General features: G+C 39.3%; 1 protein-coding gene and 1 long non-coding RNA gene across 3 annotated transcripts in view; one reads left to right on the forward strand and one right to left on the reverse strand.

Annotated features, from left to right (window-relative positions):
• The window catches only part of arb2a (ARB2 cotranscriptional regulator A), a 204,799-nt gene that overhangs the window by 5,212 nt on the left and 181,710 nt on the right, over nucleotides 1–17,877 (forward strand). For both annotated transcript variants that reach the window (XM_079872939.1, XM_079872938.1), the window contains exon 4: nucleotides 7,845–7,945. In XM_079872939.1, coding sequence (XP_079729065.1) covers nucleotides 7,845–7,945 — 101 coding nt within the window. The remainder of the gene's footprint in view (nucleotides 1–7,844; nucleotides 7,946–17,877) is intronic.
• On the reverse strand, nucleotides 1,804–3,676 carry LOC307159344. Its single transcript, XR_013821360.1, has 2 exons — nucleotides 2,793–3,676; nucleotides 1,804–2,261 (listed from the first exon to the last, which is right to left on the reverse strand). It is a non-coding gene; the product is annotated as an uncharacterized lncRNA (long non-coding RNA).

Raw genomic sequence — 17,877 nt, forward strand, 5'->3', positions numbered from 1 at the left:
CACACCTTATTACCTTTTTGGTTTACTTCTGTGGGAATGAGATATTTGTACCAGTCGCACTGAGACATTTCAAATGATACCAAACATGTATAATACTGTATGATAATTGTTCATATTAAACCATATAGATTTTTGGGTGAATTCAGGTAAGGATGGGTGAAGGGAATTATGTGTAAATTGGGAGGTGATCAACTCAAGTGTGATCGTGTTTCGAATGTGGATGGTAATATAGCAAGAGAGTTCAAATGTTAATTTCCTTTGTTTTCTCAGAGAGTAGCCCTCTCTTCCAGTTCTTCCAGTTTTTCCAGTCTTACAGAACAAAAAGTTTTGAAGTGGTGGTGCAGTGATGGGGGAAAAAAAGCTATATACATATAGTTGTCATTGAAATGATTCAACTCCCATTGCAAATCAGGTTTATTGGCAACATTTACAGTCTTCCAGCTGTTTGCAATGAACAAATCAAACAAAAGTAATTTAAAATAGCTCAACACAACAAATGTTTTAAGTGGTTTCCCCAAATTCAACTGAAAATGCAACTTTTAATGACTTCTGCAGTCTCAAAATTATTCAAACCCTTCATGGCACGCATATTTAGTACTTTGTAAAACACCATTTTGCTGTTATGACCTGCTGCAAATGAGATGTAAAAACCAGACATCACTTTTTGGCAGCGTTTCTGAGGAATCTTTGCCCATTCCTCATGAGCAATGGCCTCCAGTTTGCGTGCTGCAACCGCCGCCTTCAAATCCCATCAGAGATTTTCTATGGGGTTCAAGTCAGGTGACTGTGATGGCCACTGTAAAATCTTCCAGGACTAATTCTGCAACCAAGCCTTGGTGGAATTTGAGGTATGTTTGGGATCATTGTCCCATTGGATGTCCAGTGATGCCCAAGCTTCAGCTTAAAAGTTGGCCGAAAAGTTCCAGTCTTGTTTCATCACTGCACAGATCAGAATCCCCAAACTTTTGTAGCTTATTTATATGATTTGAGCACTTTCCTTGTGCTTTTGGGTCAGTAGCAGGGCCGGGGTGGGTAATCGGGAGAATTCCCAGTGGGCCGCTTCACTTTTGGGCCGGTCGAGGATTTTTTTATTTTTTTCACATTTCAATGTCACGTTAGTTACATTACACGTTCCGCATTCTGACACCGCAGTGCGCAGCCTCTGCATGGGTTGTACCATGTGAGGGAGTTCTCCCCTCCCCTCCTATAGAGTTGGTTGGGTCCATAGCCCGTCTTTTACATTACATTTACATTTACATTTATTCATTTAGCAGACACTTTTATCCAAAGCGACTTACAAATGAGAAGAATAGAAGCAGTTCAACTAACAGTAGGAAAACAAAATGCAAGTGCTATGACCCTTCTCAGTTTAATCTAACGCAGAACTTTTTTTTTTATATATTTTTTTTTTATATAGTTATAGAACAGAATAGAATATAGTAGAGAAAGTGTTAGTATTACTGGATCAAGTGCTGTCGAAAAAGAAGCGTCTTCAGCCGTTTCTTAAAAGTGGCTATGGACTCAGCCGCTCTGGTTGAGTTAGGCAGATCATTCCACCAGCAGGGAACAGTCATGGTAAAGGTCAGAGAAAGAGATTTTGTGCCTCTTTGAGATGGCACCACAAGACGCCGTTCACTTGCAGAGCGCAAGTTCCTGGATGGCACGTAAGTCTGAAGTAAAGAGTTAAAGTAAAAGGGAGCAGAACCAGTGGTTGTTCTGTAGGCAAACGTCAGTGACTTGAATTTGATGCGAGCGGCAACTGGCAACCAGTGCAATTTTGTGAGGAGAGAAGTGACGTGTGCCCTTTTCGGCTCGTTAAAGACCACTCTAGCTGCGGCGTTCTGGATCAGTTGCAGAGGTTTGACTGTGCAAGCTGGAAGACCGGCCAGGAGAGCGTTACAATAGTCAAGTCTGGATAAAACAAGCGCTTGGACAAGGAGTTGAGTAGCATGTTCTGATAGGAAGGGTCTGATCCTCCTAATGTTGTACAAGGCAAATCTACATGACCAGGCAGTTCTAGCAATGTGGTCTGTGAAGTTCAATTGATCATCAATTACCACACCAAGGTTCCTGGCTGACCTAGATGGAGTTATGGATGACGAGTCTAGCTGAATGGTGAAGTTGTGGTGAAGTGTTGGGTTGGCCGGGACCACGAGTAGCTCTGTCTTCGCAAGGTTTAGTTGAAGGTGGTGGTCCTTCATCCAGCCAGAAATGTCTGTCAGGCAGGCTGAGATGCGAGCAGCTACCGTCGGATCGTCAGGCTGGAATGAGAGGTAGAGTTGTGTGTCATCAGCGTAGCATTGATAGGAAAAGCCATGTTTCACGAGTTCACACTTACAAATAAGTCAGATAGAATAAATGCGTATTTGGCGTGCTGTCCGAGGAGAGGGCTCCGGGCTCGGTATTTGGCCCGAACCCAGAGTACTCCCCCCGTATTCCTGGCTGTGAAAGAACAAGCCAAGAGTGAGGAGTCGGGGTGGTGGAGGGATGCTGAAAACTGTCAAGGAAGTTAGGTGAGTTGACAGAGTGAATATATATATATGCTTCCTCTCATGCTGATAGGGTAGACATGGTAATTGTTTGATGAGTTGATTGATTGATTGATTGCTTGATTATTTGAACGTGCTCCTCCCGAACTTTGTTAATAAAACATCATTTCTGAATAACCGATCCTAGTGATGTCATGTAGATGGAAAAGAGAAGCGGTCCCAGCACTGAGCCCTGAGGCACTCCAGTAGCTAGATGTTGTGTCTTAGACACCTCACCCCTCCACGATACCCTAAAGGACCTACCTGAGAGGTAAGACTTGAACCATTGGAGTGCGGTTCCCGAGATGCCCTTCATCTTTAGGATTGACAGGAGGATCTGGTGGTTAACTGTGTCAAAGGCAGCAGACAGATCCAGCAGGATGAGAACTGAGGATTTGGAGGCTGCTCTTGCCAGTCTCAGAGCTTCAATTACTGAGAGCAGGGCAGTCTCAGTTGAGTGTCCACTTTTGAAACCAGATTGATTGTTGTCCAAGAGGTTGTTCTGTGTAAGGAAGGAAGAGATCTGGTTGAAAACAACTCGTTCAAGTGTTTTCGCGACGAATGGAAGGAGAGATACCGGTCTGTAATTCTCCAGATGTGCTGGATTTAGAGTGGGTTTCTTAAGCAGTGGGGTTACACGAGCCTGCTTAAATGCTGTGGGAAAGGTACCAGTGTGAAGAGAGGTGTTTATGATGTGTGTGAGTGTGGGTACAACCGAGGATGAAATGGCTTGAAGTAGGTTAGTGGGAATAGGATCAAGCGGACAGGTGGTAGGGCGACTGGAAAGGAGGAGATTGGAGACTTCTGCCTCTGAGAGTAGAGAGAAGGAGGGTAGAGAGTGTGTGTTAGCTGGAACAGTGTGTGTGTCAGTTTGTGGATTGGTAAATTGGCCGCTGATGGAGGTTGTTTTATTTATAAAGAATGTAGCAAAATCGTCAGCTTTTAGTCTTGATGAAGGAGGAGGAGGAGGAGGGTTGAGAAGAGAGGAGAAGGTTTTGAAAAGCATGCGAGAGTCTGAAGAATTGTTAATTTTGTTGTGATAGTAAGTCATTTTAGCAGTAGAGATATTATCAGAGAAGGAAGAGAGGAGGGACTGATAAAGACCAAGGTCAGTAGGATCTTTCGATTTGCGCCACTTCCTCTCTGCACCCCTGTCAAACGTGACACTCATCAAACCTAGACTAGTTCAGATATTTAATGTGTTCTAGCTCAAGCACACCTGGTGCAACTAATGAAGCCCTTGATTAGTTGCATCAGGTGTGCTTGGGACAACACCTGGTTTGGAGATTTGTGCTGTTGTGAGGGATTCTATTCATGCGGTTGAATAATTTTGATTCAATAAAGGCATTAAAAGTTGCATTTTCACTTGAATTTGGGGAAACCACTTGAAACATTTGTCGTGTTGAGCTACATCAATTACTTTTGTTTGATTTGTTCATTGCAAACAGCTAAAAGTCAGTAGATTTGGCCAATAAACCTGATTTGCAATGGGGGTTGAATACTTTCGATTACAACTGTATACACTGATGAACCAAAACATTATGACCTGTCATATAGGGCTGTGTATCGGCAACAAAGTCACGGTATGATATCCAATACAGAGGCCACGATACGATATATATCTTGATTTGGGTCTGTACAAAATTTGCAGCTGTTTATTAAACCCTGCATGCTATAGGGCCATTGCTAAGTATAGGCAGAACAGGCAGTTGCCATCTGTATTATGAAGGGCCTCTGTAGCACATAACAATATAGGTAATGGCGTAGGTTTCATGTTAACATTTGGCACTCTCCACCAGGCACAATATTCTGATTGTTTACTTCTTGCTTTTTAAGCCCATAAATAATAATGCACTCGTTCTAACACATTTATATTGTAATGTACTCATTCTAATATATTAATAAAATCATCTTTACATTGTGTTAATTTGTGCAATAATCAACTACCAGCAATCTCTACATGTAATACAAATTATAATAAAATTAGAAGCGTTCTAAACTAATGCACTTTTTTCACTGTAGCTCACGCACACTCATTCAGACAGTAACAGTAACTCACACAATCGCTGAGCACACACAGAAAAATTCAGCAACATAGAAACTTCTCAAAGCTGCTCTGCAAGTTTTATCAATAAAATAGCTTCACCACTGAAGAGCTACATTATCTTTCTCAGCAAGCAGTTGGTAACATCACTGTTTTTGAAGCAATTAAACCCAGCATTTCACTGTTAATAGAGGGATCTCTCTTTCCCAGGCCATTTAATGAACATAGACTTATTACAAAGATGTATTACACTTTTCTGTTAATAGAATTTCGAACTAGAGATCGCTAAACTGCAAGCTTACCGATGTTTTCAGAAAGCCAGCACTTTTATCCACAGTGAAGACACATGGATAAAAGGTTGAGACAGGTTGCACATGGTTGCCAGGTTGAGAAAAATAAGTAAAACATGTATTTCCTTATTGCGCAAGTGTGAAGTGTCTTGATATCAGGCGACACCAGTTAAGTTCCTCTGTGGGCCAGATTAAACCTTGTTCTAGCCTATATATTAAGTTCTATTTATTGATTTGATCACATTTCCACTTTGTTTTAAACACTGTTCTTGTATTTAAATTAAGCGCGGTCCTCTGCTGCGGAATCGATACAGAAGCAGCTGTATCGATACTTGTATCGACGTCGTATGAGACGATACATTGTCGTATCGATATTTGGAACACAGCCCTAACCTGTCATAGTTGGAGCGAATATTGTTGTTTGTCTCCTAAGGAGGCCACATAATAAGGTCTGAGTAGATTAGATGGTAAGCAAACAATCAGTTCTCGTAATCATGCTGGATGCAGGAGAAATGGGCAGGAGTAGAGATCTAAACATCTTTGACAAGGGCCAAATTGTAATGGCCAGGCGAATGGGTCAGAATATCTCTGAAACGGTAAGGCCTGTGGGTTGCACCTGGTCAGCAGTGGTGAGAATTTACTTAAAGTGGTCCGAGGAGGGACAAAACACAAACTGGCGATAGGGTTTTGGGTGCATCGATGCACAAGGGCAGCGAAGGCTATCCTGTCTGGTCTGAGCCAATATAAGGTCTACTGTGGCCCATAATTATGGTTATGGGAGGTTGGTTGTGGATGGTTATGGGTTACGCCTACAATGGTCGAAAGAAGATCTCCTGGTCTGATGAGTCCTGTTTTCTTTTACATCACCATGACGGCTGTGTACGTGTGCACTGTTTAACTGGGGAAGTGATGGCACCAGGATGCACTGTGGGATGATAGCAAGCTGGTGGAGGAAGTGTGATGCTCTGGGCAATGTTCAGCTGGGAAACCCAGGATCCGGCCATTCACGTGGACGTAAATTTGACACGTGCCAACTAAACATTGTTGCAGACCAGGTACATGACATTGGTGTTCCCTGGTGGAAGTGGTCTCTTTCAGCAGGAGAATCCATGATGAGGAACATGATGAAGAGTTCAAGGTGTTACCCTGGCCTCCAAATTCCCCAGGTCCAATTGAGCATCTGTGAGATGTGCTGGACCAACAGTTTCGATCCATGGCTGCTCCACCTCACAACCTACAGGGCATGAAGGATCTGCTGCTTACATCTTGGTGCCAGATACCACAGGACACCTTTCGGGGTCTTGCAGAGTCCATGCCTTGGCGGGTCGGCGATGCTTTGTCAGCACGCGGTGGACCAACAGCATAGACAATTGTAGTATTACAAAACATATATATGTCAAATAAATCTATTCATCAAAGAATCCTGAAAAATGTATCATGATTTCCTCAAAAATGTTAAGCAGCACAACTGTCTTCAACATTGATGATAATAATAATAATAATAATAATAATAATAATAATAATAATATTAATAATAATAAAAAAAAAAATAGTGAGCAGCAAGATGTATATACAGCATTATATATGTTCAGCATTATGCTGCATCATCCAAGTATTATATTATTATACTGTTGTGTATGTATGTGTATATATGTATATATATATATATATATATATATATATATATATATATATATATAGAATTGATAATAACTTTGGTAACAGGGTTGAATGGCTGAGCTGGATGAGTTAGCACTCGTTGGACAAAAGCATTATATACTTTTTTCCAAAGAGTGGCTGGCGAATACGTCAGTTATTCAGCCTCTTCACCTAAAACACCATTAGTCCTAACCCAGCATGTTGTTGTTGTTTACCTAATCCACCTCAGCAGCTGTTTAGCAGCATCAGTACTTGGCAAAAGCCAGGCCTCATTGTCCAGCCTTGGCAGAACAGTGGCATTCAAGTGGGTCACTTTGAATGAAGTCGGCTGGCCCGCTCTCAAAAGAGCCCCTCAAAGGATGCTCATAGGAGGGAACAGTTGCAGTGGTCCAGTTATACTCACGTACGCTCTCGGATCTCTGGTGGCTTGAAGTACAGTTGCGGAGAGACCGCTATTTCAGCACCAGCTGTCTGAGGAAGGCCTGCCAGACGTCCCAGAAGGCCAAAGTAAGGGGGACAGGAGAGGCGCTAGCCGTTTGCAGGCCTTGTACCTGCCAGATGGGGGGACGCCAGCCAAACGTATTTAATTGCATGAAGGGGATTGATGCGCATCAAGCAGGCCTGAGGTTCTGAACTGAAGGTCACAGCCAGTGTGCTTCTCCTGATAGGTAGAAAGACTTCTGCAGGCGGTGTATGGACAGCCCTCAATGCTAAAGCTTTCAGTCTATTCAAAAATGTTTCATTGGATCCAAACTACTAAATTAGATTTGGATTGGCTGAGGTTTTTGATGCCACTCAAACTGCAGGTGCAAATGGTTGCTGAATGTAAAGGTAAAGAGTGATTCACATGAGTTCAAGCCTGCCAATGTTGTGCCCTTGCTGAGAAAACAACAAGGCTTTCAAGTGTGTGATGGCCAATCAGAGACGTCTTACTTTTATGTTGGAAAACATTCTTTTCTTGTTGGCACACAAAAGCTTTGGCTTCATGCCTTGCCTCACGCTCCACTTCAAGATACTCTGCACTAATATTGCCCTTAATATTCCCTTCATCTGTAATTAAAGTGGAACTGTGAGAGAAATGTAATAGGGAGATAAAAGGTAATAAACACAGATGCATTCAGTGTCTGACCCAAACAGGACATCAAACTGGGCAGTGTAATTTTATTGGGAATAGATGGCAGAATATGGATGGGGAAACTTTCTTAATGAGTTACAACTTGTTTATGGAAGACCTGCGTTCACTAGCCAAATTGAGGGATTCTCAGGCTTTAAAGATGTCACTTTTTACAAAATTATGAAATTGTATATTTTTATTTTCTGTAGATGGTCAGTTAAGACACATAAACACAGGAGAGCCGTTTGTCTTCAACTACAAGGAGGACCTACATAGATGGAACCAGAAAAGATATGAAGCACTGGGAGAGGTAATGTTTATATTTGTTAACATTCTATATAAAAATGTGATATTTTATTTTCATAGATCATTGTATGAATTTTTTGTGCTTTAATTCAATAGTATAGAACATATTTGATTAAATATTATATAACTGAATATTTGTTTTACTGTGACTTAAAATTATGTATTTATTTACACTATCGCTCAAATGTTTGGGGTTAGTATTATTTTTTTATCTGAAAGAAATTAATATTTTTATTCGGTAAGGCTGCATGGAATTGATCAATAGTGACTGTAAAGACATGTATAATGTTACAGAAGATTTATATTTTACATAAGTTGTCTTTTGGCACTTTCTATTAATCAAAGAATATTAAAAATGATGTGTGTGTGTGTGTATATATATATATACATACACATACATACACGTGTGTATATATATATATATATATATATATATATATATATATATATATATATATATATATATATATATATACATACATATATATATACACATACATATATATATATATATATATACAGTACATATATATACATATACACAAGAAATGTTTCTTGAGCATCAAACCAGGATATTAGAATAATTTCTGGTTTGCCATCATGGGTATAAAATGACATAAAAAAAAATATATATATATTTTTTAATATATATATATATATATATATATATATATAATATATATATTTATTTATTTATTTATTTAAAAAAAATGTTTTAAATTGTAATAATATTTCACAATATTTCCTGTTTTTAGATCAAATAAATGCACCACCACCAAAGTTTAAAACCATTGTTTTAGAGCAGTGGTATATTGTTATTTGTATATGCTGTCAATCATGTTTACATGGGTCACATGGATTTTTGACTATCTTTGAATATGGTTTCAGTGATCAGATCACAAGGCATTTTGGACCCGGTGAATGGTGAACTAGGGTGTCTCTGATACAGTATAGACCATCTTTCATCATGTTTTTTTTTTTATGTGTGTGTTTTGTCTGAGCAAACTCTGCTGTGCTCTGATTTACAGCACTCTCACTATTCACACCTTCACGCTTTACCAACCATTACTTTCCCCAACCTCGTTCTACTGTCACGCTCCGGGGCTGTGTGCATGTTGCAGGGTTTAAGAGTGTTGATTGTTCATATTCTGATGTGTATCGCATGTTGGCTTATTCGAAAATGTGTTTGTACTTGCGTGTGCCTTCAGGATTTCTGGGACGTTTCTCTTTCTACTGTAGCCTTCATGTACGTGGCTTTGAAAGTTCAAATGCAGTTCACTTGAGTCTTAAGTTAATTTGTGTATACATGCACTTAATTATCTTCGCTCATTTACATCTGGCTTATTTGGCTTTATTTGTAGTGCGTATTCGTTTGATGTTCAAAGAAAAGAAATTGACTCTTTTAGGATTATGTGAGTGTTTTATTTCTGGTCCAGGTATGATCCTATGAGAAATGTCCCTTTAAGAACAAAACAAAAAAAAAGGCTCTCCTATTATCATTGCATATCTGTGTACGTGGCTAAAAACATAAAGCAAAAGTTTTGGAGCAGAACAGCGGGTGACCAGATTTCATATACTTCTGTTGAGTGAATTCAAAATAGACTGGAAGTGAAAGCAGGTTGCATTTTGTGATATTGTTTTGAGTGTTAAAGGATTCGCTTGAGCAATGTTTGTGATGTATGTGCAATATAGAGGCATGCAATATCAAATCGCTGTTGTGGCACCTGATATTAAAGTATTGTTTGTGGTAGCCTACATTCATTAAACTTTATAGAAAGAAAATAGTAATATATCATCTCTTAAGTCATGTCTAGCTACCCTGCATAAATATATTTGATGTACAAACTGTGCCAATGATGTTTATCATTGTTCTAAATTTCAGCACAGACGTTAGCAGTGTGATGCTTTCTCAGTCAGTCTTGTGTAGTGCTGATACTGTTACAGGTGTCATGACCCTATACACTGTAAAAAAATGATCTGGTCAATAAGTTATGACAACATATGTTTTTACATTGCATTAACTCAAAATAAGTTAAGCAATTTTTACCTTTTTTATATACAAAATTCAACCCATTTTTAAAATCAGTTTAATGTAATTTAAGTAGAAATGACTAAAACATCCAAGTTGATTGTACTTAAATAAAAAAATAAAAATAAGGCAGCAACTTTGTTTACTGCATGTGTATACACCACCAACAAAAAAAACAGAAAAAGCACTTAACATATTAAAGATGACTGAAAATGTTGTATATGCTAACCTAGTAATACTCGACTGTTTACTTCAGCAATGCCATTTTACTTGAATCATTTATTTATTTTTATTTACAGTGACTCAACTAATAGTTAGTCCAAATGTATCGTACTATTACACTGGTTTTATTGAAAAATATGAAATGCACCTTTCAAAGAAAATGATTAGGAATTTTCCCCACAAAATGACATATTGAAGACTTACATAATGATGTTTTATTGACCATTTACTCTAATAATATGGTTTTAGATTATTTTTAAAGAAATGTGACAAGGCCATTCCTTGGTATTGTTTGAAGTGCCATCATTTATGGTTATTACTCTGTTAATCAACATGATGTAAATAATAATAATTCGGACAAAATTAGGCCTGTTTCTCTCCTTGGATGTACATTTACTTACAATTTCTTTGTGCATAATTAAATGCGTTTTTAATTAAACGATTAAATCGAAAAAAATGCATAACTAAAAAGTGAAAATGTAATGTTTTTGATTATTTTGACAATGCATTCATGGGAGAATGTAATACTCCGCTCTGTTGGGTACTGCAATTCTGAATCATATCTGAATCCATCTGCAGAATTTTTTTTTTTTTTTTTTTTTCTGCAATCAGCACATAATGTGACAAAACTGTGTGAATTCCTAACCATAATCCATACGGAGGCCAGATTCAGCTGAGAACTTGATTTCTTCCTCTAACTGTCTATGTCTTGTGTCTGCGAATGGCGCTGTTGGTGGTGTGTGTCCCTGTGTTCCAGCGTTCTCAGATTTGAGTGTGAAAGTGGGGTACAGAAGTGGGCGAGAGTCTTTGTGAGACTGGAGGCAGCACCAGATGTCCAATTTGCACTTCAGCCGGGCCTGAATGAGCTGCTGGACCACAGGTTTACCCTGACAGGTTCAGAGAGAGAGAGAGATGGAGAGATAGAGACTTTGTTCAGTCAAAGGCATCACTGCCAATAAGGCTTGATGGCGATTTTAGGATTGATGAAGCATAAACTTGTCAATTTCAATTTTAGTGCATTTCTCTTTTTTTTCCGTGTGACTATTGTCAATGCTTTGCAAAATGAAAATAACAGGTGTGCAAATGCAGTAAACATATTAAGCTAAAAAATTACAAACAAACAATTACATTAAATAATTAAATTACATTTTAGCAGCTTAGCAACAATAGTTAAATACTCAGTTTTATATCCAAATTTAGAAAGTACTAGATTACCACTTACATTGGTCTTGTTGAAAAATATGAAACAGAAGCCAGATTTCTTCAAAGAATGTAAGGAAGCTCTGGCAAAGAGAAACTTGCATTTCAAAGAAAACGATCAAGGATTTTCCCCACAAAGTTACGTATTGAAGAAGTTACCTTTCAAAAAAAGTTGAAGTACGAGGAGTAACATTTCATATTTCCCTGCAACCTTGATGGTTGAAGTGTGAAATAATAATGTCTTAGTTTATTCAGTCCGATAAATGTGTTTTTTTTTTTTTTACATTGCCTATCAAGAATTTTCGCTTCAAAGGAGACACCCTGAATTGTAATTAGGCATAGTAATTTTACAAGGGATAGTTTGCCCAAACATTTAAATTCTGTGTTGATTTTAACATTGGACCTCCTTGACTTAATGTTTGGGCAAAAATAAATAAATAAATAAAAACTTTCACAGAATAAAGTCCATTCATTCATTCATTCAGCTTTTTTCTATCTCGCTTTATTTATTTATGATTCGAATTTTAATTGGGTGTTTCCGTACCCAGTAAGATGATGGACCAATTATGTACAAAAACACGAAAGTAAATTCAATGAAGGAAAATTGGTAACACTTTACAATAAGGTTGCATTAATTAACTACATTAGTTAACATGAACTAATAATGAACTGCACTTCTGCAGCATTTATTAATCTTTGCTAAAATCAAAAGTTGTATTTGTTAACATTAGTTAATGCACTGTGAAGTAACATGATCAAACAGTGAACAGCTGGATTTGTATTAACTAACATTAACAAAGATTAACAAATACATTATCAAATGTATTGCTTGTAGTTAGTTCATGTTAGTTAATACGTTAACTAATGTTAACAAGTGAAACCTTATTGTAAATTGCTACTGGAAAAAAGAATGAAATATAAATAAAAAAATAAATAAGTAAAAAAAAAGAAAGCATTGCTTGTTTTTCAGATTGTTTGTTAACGTTGACTTGTACACCTGCGTCTTGCAGTTCGGTTTCAATTGTGCAACTGCAAATCAACAGCATCTTTGAATGCAATCTGCACACGGGGGCCAGAGGCAAACTGAAACTCAGGGTCATTCACTATCACTTCATTATCTATTTCTATAGCCAACTTCTTCATTGTTCTCCTTGTCTCTCTTCATATCACGGGGGGATCATCATTAGGGGGTATGTAGACACACGCATGCAAAAGTGTGAGATCTTTGGCTGGTTTGCATCACTGAACAACACTGGCAAGTGCTTTGCCTTAGAGGGGTGTGTGTGTGTGTGTGTGTGTGTGTGTATCACCATGTTAGCTGGGGAGGGAGGGGTGTTGGTCTTCAGATGTTCTGCTTGCATGTAATTAAGATTTCTTTTTTTTCTTCTTCTTTAAATTGTATGCAAGTGTTGCATAATGTGTGTCTTTCCTACCATAATATCAGGTGTCTGTTGCAAATGTGAGTCTCTCCCTCAATATATGCGAGTGTTTTGTTTTGTGTGTTTACCTGGCCAGTTTGTTGACCTCCCTGCCAGTACAACACTGTTTATGCATTCATACTTTGTGTCTGACGGCATGTGGGTGGGTGGCAGGTACTGTGTGTGTCCATGTTGGTATGTTCTCAGTAGGCGGAGGGTCATGAACGTTACCACACACACACACACACACACACGGAGAGAGAGTAAGTGACTGTTCTCAGCGCTAGGTGACACAGTGTGGGCTTGACTCCAGATGGGAGAGCATTAAGCTGTTAATAAATGAGGATCTTTCTCTGCATCTGTGGAATGACAGACATACAGTATTCTAATGAAGAAGAGCTGCCCAGATGGCTTGATTTCATAGATAACTTCTCTTTTTTTCACATTTTATACTGGTTGGCTTTATACTGTGAGTGTGTGAGAGAAACATTGACTCAGAGGGAGTATTTTGCTTATATTTTCCTTTTAATTGATTGGAAATTGGATAGTGATATAAGAGAAGTCGAAATGGATCGGAAAGTGATGCAGGATGGACTGACCCAGGATTTGAACAAACCTCTTAATCGAATTTCATAACTTGTACTTCAACACTTAGGCTAAAAATGAGTTACAAATGATGTTACTGTTTAAGTCACTTGTGCTGTAAAAAATATGTCCTGTCCTGTAGAGAGACACACACACACACACACACACACACACACACACACACACACACACACACACACACACACACACACACACACACACACACACACACACACACACACACACACACACACACGAACACAGCAGTTAGTGACTGCAGGCCCATGCAACAGAATCATGCCTGTTTTTTTTTAATGTTAAGAACAGCTCCCTATACAAGTAAAACAAAATGCCATTGCTTCCTCAGAGGTTTGTGCAGTTGATGTTCCTTCACCAGCTTCAAGAAATAAAACATGACTGTGTTTGCAGAGACAACATGAAATCAAAATTAGTACTGTTATAGTTAACTAAAACTAATAAAAACTAATGAAATAAAATTAATTATCTTTAATCTATGAAAAACTAAATAGAAATTGAGCCTTGACAACTGAAGTAAAAGTTGAAGTACTAAAATTACTAAAACTAAACTGAAATAAAAATATAAAAACTAATAAACAGCAGTTGACAAAATTACTAATATTTAAACAAATTCAAAAAGACTGAAAATCTAAAAAGTGAATCCCAAAAATGTATATTAATAATAATCAATATTAAAATGTCGCTTATAAAAATGTACCTTTTCACATTCCTAATATATGACACTGATCTCATTGGTATTCTAAAATAGTGTTATTTTAAAGTAAATGTTTTTTGTTAATTATGTTTAATTTTCACTATGCAATCAAATCACAATTGCTGAAATCAAGTCTGAATATTTCTGTTTTCCCTCCAGTTTTGTTTCCTATGTAGTAGCTGTGGCTGTAGAAGCCCTATGAGACTATCGCATGAAGTGCGGCCACTTTCTTCCTCTGACAACAGCAAAAAGTTCAATATTTAAAAGAGGAACAAGATAACAAAAAAAAAGGGGAGTCCAACCGAGCTGTTTTATTACTGAACCCTTGTCATGAATCAGCATTCATATCTCTCTCTTTTCTCGACCTTGTGTTTGTGTGTTTCTGTTTTGGGGATTTGTCTTGTCTGCATGTATTCTTTATTCTTGCCTTTTAATCTATTGACAATTCCCGGCTCTTCCCTGCTGTCACTCCATCACTGTCATTATCCAAACATCTTTGAAGTCATTCATTCTGTCCTGCCCGAGTAGCTCTAAAAGACCCTGTCGGTTGACTGATCTGAAGTCAGCGTGCAGTGGCTAAGACAAACACATCTTGCAGTATTGATTACCCTTCACTGTCCGAAGTCCAGTCGGCTCATTAGTCCGGGTCAGAGCGGGACCACCTGATAAGCACCTGTCCTCATTTTTCAATTCCCCCTGAGATTCCTGTCATGCAAGAGGTCAGAGTTTCATATGACGTTCCTCTTTTTTTCAACATGGAACACAAATGTCTTATCACCCGAGCGCTAAGGTCAGCCGGACGGGGGAGATTGAGTCGTAATACCTCCATTGTGGGAGGTCTGTGGATTTTTTCCCCCTCTTTTCTCTCGCTTTATCGCTTCCCTTGACTTATTCTGCTCATCTGGGGGCCCCGTGGACCCCCTCCTCGTTGTTTGAAGAGGATTTCTGCCGCATGGGAGTTTACAAACAGATCAACTTTCTGAGACAACAGTGCACTTCATTAAGACCCTCAGCTGTGTGTGTCCACCTTATCGCTTGCCCACCCAGACGACACGCTCTGGTCAAGGCCACCGTGGCGTCTGTGCCTTGTCTCTTTCCGTCCGTTCCTCCCACGCTCCCTCTTTTCTCAGCTGTGGTGTTGTGCGTGAGCTGGCAGGGGACGGTGTCTGTGGGGGGATTAGCGTGACCCCCCTCCTCTCATGTGTTATGTCTCCCCACTGCTCCCCTGCAGATCCCCCTGCTAAGGCTCTTCCTTCCTCTCTGATCCTCCAGATCACTGCCGCCACATCAGCAGCCTGTAAACAAACCCCCTCCTGGAGTCAGAGCCTGGAGCTGACCCTGTGTGGTCACCCATTGTCCTGTCTGAGACCCATATCATTGGCAGATGAGACATGGCTGTGTTTATGTATCTTATATGGGGGACTCCAGCAGTGCGATGTGTGGTTTAGTGCTTTGCTGGCTTAGAAGAAGATCGTATTGGATAGAATGGTGAAATAACAGTGAAATTGTGCATATAATGGCATCAGCCTCTCAGAAACCCATATCTGTCACCAGCTATCTAAGTCTTAAATTCCCACGCAGAATCTGCACACGTTTTTTATGTTGGTGTGTGAAAATCTGTGGAAGTCTACTGAATAGTTTTATTAAAAGTTTTTTTATTAAAACATACTGCAAGTCTCAGCTAAAGTGTGGGTCCTTTTGGTCGAGTGCTGTGTTAGCAATACAAATTGTACATTTTAATGTTCTTAATTGAAATGGCTCAACACAACAAATGTTTCAAGTGATTTCCCCAAATTCAAGTGAAAATGCAACTTTTAATGACTTATCAAAATTATTTAACCCCCTGAATAGAATCCCTCACAACAGTACAAATCTGCGAAACAGGTGTTGTCTCAAGCACACCAGATGCAACTAATCAAGGGCTTCATTAGTTCCACCAGGTGTGCTTGAGCTAGAACACATGAAATATCTGAACTGGCTAGGTTTGATGAGTGTCACGTTTGACTGCATGGTAGAAAATATAGCTAAGTCAAAAGAATGGTCCAAAAAGTTAAGATATCATCACCCTTAACAAACAAGCAACAGTATACAAAAACATAGCAAAGGCACTATATCTTCCTAGAGACAACATTAGAAGCATAGTTTGCACGTTCAAAATTAAAGGAACAGTGGTTACACTACCTGGACGGGACAGAAAAAGGAAGCTATCAACGGCTGCAACCTGATTTCTGAGAAGGCAGGTTCAGAAAAGCCCTCGAGTGACTGCAGAATACCTGCAGCAAGGTACTGCGGTTTCAGCTTGCACAGTACGGCGCATACTATACACATGCCAAAACTCCAAGAAATGCTCCACTACTGACCCAAAAGCACAAGAAAAGTTTGCTCCAATTTGCTCAAAATCACAGAGGTTTTGGGATTCTGTTCTGTGCAGCGATGAAACAAGACTGGAACTTTTCAGCCCTATTGATCAGCGGTATGTCTGGAGGAAGAAGAATGAAGCATATGCTGAAAAGAACCCTTTGCCTACAGTTAAGCATGGTGGTGGTTCGGTGATGCTCCAGGGCTGATTTTCATTCTTTGGCACTTGAAACCTGCAACGCATGGCAGGCAAGATGGATTCATTGAAGTATCAGAAAATCCTAGGAGAAAACGTCATGCCGTCAATGAGGAAGCTGAAGCTTGGGCGTCATTGGAACTTCCAGCAGGACAATGATCCCAAACGTACCTCAAATTCCACCAAGGCTTGGTTGCAGAAGAAGTCCTGGAAGATTCTAAAGAGGCCATCACAGTCAACTGACTTGAACCCAATAGAAAATCTCTGGTGGGAATAAAAGGTGGTTGCAGCACGCAAACCCAAGAATATCACTTAACTGGAGGCCATTGCTCATGAGGAATGGGCTAAGATTCCTCAGAAACGCTTCCAGAATCTGATGTCTGGTTTATACATCTCATTTGCAGCAGGTCATAACAGCAAAAGGGTGTTCTACTAAGTACTAAAGATGCTTGCCATTAAGGGGTTGAATAATTTTGAGATGGCAGAAGTCATTAACAGTTGCATTTTCAGTTGAATTTGGGGAAACCACTTGATTCAATAACTTTTGTTTGATATGTTCAAATCGCTCCCCGGGCTCCACAGCATAATGGCTGCCCACTGCTCCAGGTGTGTCACGGTTTGCAGTGTGTGTGTGTGTGTGTGTGTGTGTGTGTGTGTGTTTGTGACCCACCATCAGCTTTCTCCCGCCAAATTTCATTCCAATTAAAAAGAAAAGAAAGAAAAAAAAAAAGAAAAACTCATTCTGGGTCTTCTGTTATAGATGTGCACTTTACAAGACAACACTCCTCTCCAGCGGATCTGTGATCACCACCCTCATCACGTTTAGAGGGGGAGGCGAGGAGCACTTACCATTCTTACCTGCAGGGTTTTCATTATCAGACTAATAAGACAATATTAATTATGCGACAGCACTGTGCTCCAATTACAATGACAGGCGATTGCGCTCTCCTTTCCATGTCAATTTATCTATAGGAGGGCAGCGAAGGCAAACACTAATATTCCATATGATTATTTAGGATATTAACTGTGAGAATTGATTCTCTGTTTCTCGGTATATACGCCTGGGGGAACTCCCTCAGAGACCGCTAGTGACATGCAGATTGTTAATGTTGAGGTTCAGCAGTTTTGATTGCATCACCTGTGAAGGATGTATGAAGGAATGAACTATATAACCCCAAAGTTCCCACCACCGAAC

This window comes from Squalius cephalus (genome assembly GCF_949319135.1).
Source record: "Squalius cephalus genome assembly, chromosome: 5".
Lineage (NCBI taxonomy): Eukaryota > Metazoa > Chordata > Actinopteri > Cypriniformes > Leuciscidae > Squalius > Squalius cephalus.